Raw genomic sequence first — 4,772 nt, 5'->3', positions numbered from 1 at the left:
CATCGGTCTCAATCTCTAGGCTCTGTCGATTTATTTTGTGTTCGTTTGTGTTCGTGAACACAGTAATTTCCTTAATGAACGAACACGAACATAAAATCTCATTCAATAAGTGTCCGTGAACCATTCGTGAACACATTATTTTCTTAACAAACGAACATGAACAAGGCCTTGTTCGTGTTCGTTCGGTTCGTTTACAGCCCTAGGTGCATGTAAATGAGACATGAACATTGTTTCAATGCTACCTAATGCTATAATGAGTGCAGCATCATAATAACTGGCGCCAATAAAGAAACACGGGTTCACCCTTCGGTCTACTTACTTAGCCCTTGGGTTGAGGTCAAGTAATACTTCCCATGGGGGTTAGGTGTAATCCGACTAGAACGAGTAGAAGTACCTACAAAAAAAGAACACCGTGAGCTCATTACGAGAAGGAGATGGGGGGTCTTCTCGTAACCACCCTCCGGCGTGAGAGTCAGTATGATCGGATGTAAGTAAATATAAAGCTTCGCGGAACACATAGGAGAATTCTTGCGTGAGAGTTCAGATCCTTTTACCGTTGGAGGTTGTGAGGTATTTATAGTCGGATAGGAGGAGAGAATGTATGGGTTGCATGTTATATCACGCGAGAGTTCATATCCTTTTACCGTTAGAGGTTGTGAGGTGTTGGGAATTACAGATTCGACTTATGGCTATTGCGTGGAGCGACTTGGGATGCAAGAAACCAGTTATCTTGGCGTGCAAGTAACGGGTTATTTATGGATAATTATTTTATGGAAAATCTATTTTAGGTTTAGATTGAGATAATTATCGTGTTGATTTTATTGTGTCCTAAATATATTCTAACGTGTTTAGGTTAGTTTATATATACCGTATTTAAGGTATAGAATAACTGTATCAAGTTTTTGAGTTAAATTTCTTGATTAATAAAGTTTGGGTGTTAGTCATATCATTTTGTGTCGGTTACGTTCTTTGATTACCGTAATTGGTATCAGAGACGGTTAAGCTCTTTGTGTTAATCGCCGTGATCGATTAAAACATCCCAACTCATTATCGCCGCAAGTTGAAGTTCGATTTGGTAAGAGTAAATAAAGAAGGGTTTTGCCACCGTTCAAAGGAAATCCTCTTGATTGGTCCTTCGGTAACAAAGTCAAAGGGAGATTTTAATCTCTATTTCTTGCCGACAAGGAATTGCAATATTTTATTACAAAACAAAGCAAAACATCAAAGGTGGTTTGATTTTTGGTGACGAGAAAAAAAGGAAAATTATAAACAAGTTGGTTTATATTTTTTTCAACAAAGCTTATTCATCTTGTGTTTGCGGTTAGAGTTTAACGAACAACGATGAGTGATCAACTGGCTAAAGAAACGAACACGAACACGAACTCGTTTCAATGTCTGAAACTAATAACAACAAATTACACAATTTGGGCTATGCATATGCGCATGCTGATGAATGTGCATGGCGTGTGGGACACGATCGATCCGGGTTACGGCGAGGTAAAACAAAACAATATTGAGATCGCCTTGATTTTTCAATCGATCCCCGAAGCACAGATTTTACAAGTTGGTAATTTGCGCATGGCGAAAGAGATGTGGGAAGCGTTAAAGACCCGACATCTAGGTGCTGAACGGGTGAAGGAGGCGAAGCTCCAAACCCTAATGTCAGAGTTCGACGGGTTGAAGATGAAAGAAGCAAGGACGATTGATGACTATGCAGCCATGTTGTCGAGTTACTCATCGAAAGCCGCCACACTCGGAGAGATATTCCCAGAAGAAAAAATGGTAAAAAAGTTCTTTACGAGTCTTTTGAGACGTTTTATTCATATTGTGACATCACTTGAGCAAGTTTTAGATTTAAAGATGGTTGGGTTTGATGATGTGGTCGGTCGATTAAAAGCCTACGAAGAGAGGATAAAAGAAGACAATCTTCAAACCGAGAGCAGTCACTGTCAGTTAATGTTCACTAAATCTAATTCGTTTAGCATGGGTCGAGGTCGAGGATCCTATGCTTCAAGAGGACGCGGACACGGTCGAGATGATAACAAGAAGCATGATGATAAGAAAGGAAAAGTTATGGAACGAGATTTATCACACATTAAATGTTACAGGTGCGATGAATTCGGACACTTTGTCTCAAGGTGCCCCGACCGGTTTCGGAAAGATGAAGAAGCAAATCTGAACCGAACGGATGAGCGTGAACCAAAAGATCTTGATGCTTCGTTTTTCATGATGGAAGGTGTCCGGGAAACCGTATACCTTAACGAAGATAAAGTAATTCCGACAAAGTACGATACCGATTCGGGTGGGGTTGACATGTGGCACTTTGATAATGGTGCAACTAACCATATGACGGGAAACCGTGAATATTTTTCAGAATTAAACGAACAAATAGTCGGACGAGTAAGGTTTGGGGATGGTTCGTGTGTACCGATCAAAGGGAAGGGTTCGATTGTTTTTAAAGGTAAAAGTGGAGAACATAAATTGATGACCGATATTTATTATATTCCGGGTTTGCAGTGTAATGTGATTGGCTTGGGTCAAGCAACCGCGTCGGGTTGTGATATACGGATGAGGAGTAACTACTTAACGATGCACGATAGTAGTGGGAGGTTACTAATAAAGGTCACGAGGAACGCTAAGATGCTTTATAAAATCCGACTAAATGTTGGGAGCCCAACCTGTCATGAAAACAAAGTTACTTGGTATGTTCTCTGGTGTTTACAAGCCAATCGATTTTGGGTATGGACCAGTGAAACCGAACCCAGCCCAAACGAACAGCAGCAATAGCGACGGCTTTGGTACTAACAGCAGCAATAGCGACGGGTCTGATACAAGTAGCAGCAATAGCGACGGTTTTGGTACTAACAGCAGCAATAGCGATGGCAGCAATAGCGACGTTGTACCTGTCGCAAACAACAGCATTAGTGACGGGACTGACGCAAATGGCAGCACCTATGTCGCTAACAGCAGTAGTACTACCATGAATGATGTGCAAACCCCGGTTAAATATTCTACTTGCCCTTTGATCTTACCCGATAATATTGGTGATTACGAGTTAAATTCCAATGAAGAACTCAAAGAACCACTAGTGTTATTGAATGACGAATTGAGTAGTTTTGATGAAGCGAAATCGAAACCCGAGTGGATGAAAGCGATGCGGGCCGAGATCAATTCAATCGAGAAAAAGAAAACGCAGAGTTTAACGGGGTTACCAAAATGAGTTAAACCAACCGGTTTAAAACGGGTATTCAAAGTAAAACGGAATCCGATAAACAAACATAAGGCGGTGCTTGTGGAGAAAGGATACGTGCAACATCCCGGGATTGACTATGACGAAGTGCTCACCCCGGAAGCACGAATCGAGAAGATATGGTTTTTAGTTGCTCTCATGCGGATTAAATTCAAGGAGATGCAATCTTTTCTAAAGTCGGAAGATCTCCCATGTACGACTCAGAAATTCGGGGGGTGATTGTTGGGAATTACCGAGTCGACTTATGGCTATTGCGTGGAGCGACTTGGGATGTAAGAAACCGGTTATCTTGGCGTGCAAGTAATCGGGTTATTTATGGATAATTATTTTATGGAAATCTATTTTTGGTTTAGATTGAGATAATTATCGTGTTGATTTTATTGTGTCCTACATATATTCTAATATGTTTAGGTTAGTCTATATATACCGTGTTTAGGGTATAGGGCAACTGTATCAAGTTTTTGAGTTAGATTTCTTGATCAATAAAGTTTGGGTGTTAGCCATATCGTTTTGTGTCGGTTACGTTCTTTGATTACCATATGAGGTATTTATAGCCGAATGCGAGGAGAGAAGGTATGGGTCACATGTCATGTCAGAGTTACACCAATCAGAGCCCTCTCACGTGCGTCTGGAAGGTTGGTGTGTAAAGTAGGTGATTGATGGTGATGTTTGTACTATGCATTATTATCGATTATGTGATGTCAATTCCTTATTGGCTGGCGTCCCTTTCATTAAGATACTTTTCTTTTGCACCATACCTGGAAGATCTTTGGCGCCACATTTCCTGAGATGTCAAGGAATGTTTGGCGCCTGGTAGGATGTATTCTGCTAGGGATGAACTCGGTACCGTACCGGTACCGAAAATCCCGATCCCGGAATTCGCAAATGTTTAGTACCGGTACCGGTACCGAAATGTTCGGTTCGGTACCAGTATTAAAGGTAAAATTCGGGAAATACGGTACGGTACTGGTACCGGTCCCGAAAATTCAAAACCTTGGTACCGATTCGGTACCGACGGTACCAAATCAGTATCGATTTCGGTACCGGTACCAACCGATACCATATCGTTTTTTGCTCATCCCTAATTTCAGCGCCTAAAGGTGTATCTTGGTGCTTAGGTGGGTTTGGTACCTGTAACGATTCCGACGAAACCAAGTATACCCTAGCCGGTAGACAATAGTTACGTTATATTTAATGTCGGGTACATGAATTACCATAGTAATTATACGAGAATACAGGGTTCACTGTATTGATTGTACGTGAATATATAATTCATCGTATTGAATATGCGATTAATCGATCGATAGTTATTGAAACCCGAACGAATCGAGGGTTCAATTATAGACGATATCTATAATATTTAGTGATTTTACGGAGCATTAATGCTTCGGGATAAGTAAAATACGACACAAAAAAAGAATTTCGATTTAATGGTACGTCGGTACATTAAACGAAACCTTTAATACCAAACCGAGCAAGAGACAATCGATCAAGCCGAAAAAGATGCGCAAATATTAATGAC

The 4,772-nt window shown here is 40.8% G+C and overlaps 1 protein-coding gene across 1 annotated transcript; it reads left to right on the top strand.

The window, feature by feature from the left end:
- Nucleotides 1-1,341: 1,341 nt before the first annotated feature.
- On the top strand, nucleotides 1,342-1,858 carry LOC143620482 (uncharacterized). Its single transcript, XM_077092174.1, has 2 exons — nucleotides 1,342-1,782; nucleotides 1,853-1,858. The coding sequence occupies exons 1-2, from the start codon at nucleotides 1,342-1,344 to the stop codon at nucleotides 1,856-1,858; spliced, it is 447 nt and encodes a 148-aa protein (XP_076948289.1).
- The last annotated feature ends 2,914 nt before the right edge of the window (nucleotides 1,859-4,772 follow it).

The sequence above is a fragment of the Bidens hawaiensis genome, unplaced genomic scaffold (genome assembly GCF_021521415.1).
Source record: "Bidens hawaiensis isolate Kalapana, Puna unplaced genomic scaffold, B.hawaiensis_p1.1 tig00002572_1, whole genome shotgun sequence".
Taxonomy (NCBI): Eukaryota; Viridiplantae; Streptophyta; class Magnoliopsida; order Asterales; family Asteraceae; genus Bidens; species Bidens hawaiensis.
Note: the sequence above shows the minus strand (reverse complement) of the source record. Positions and strands in the feature narration are given on the sequence as shown.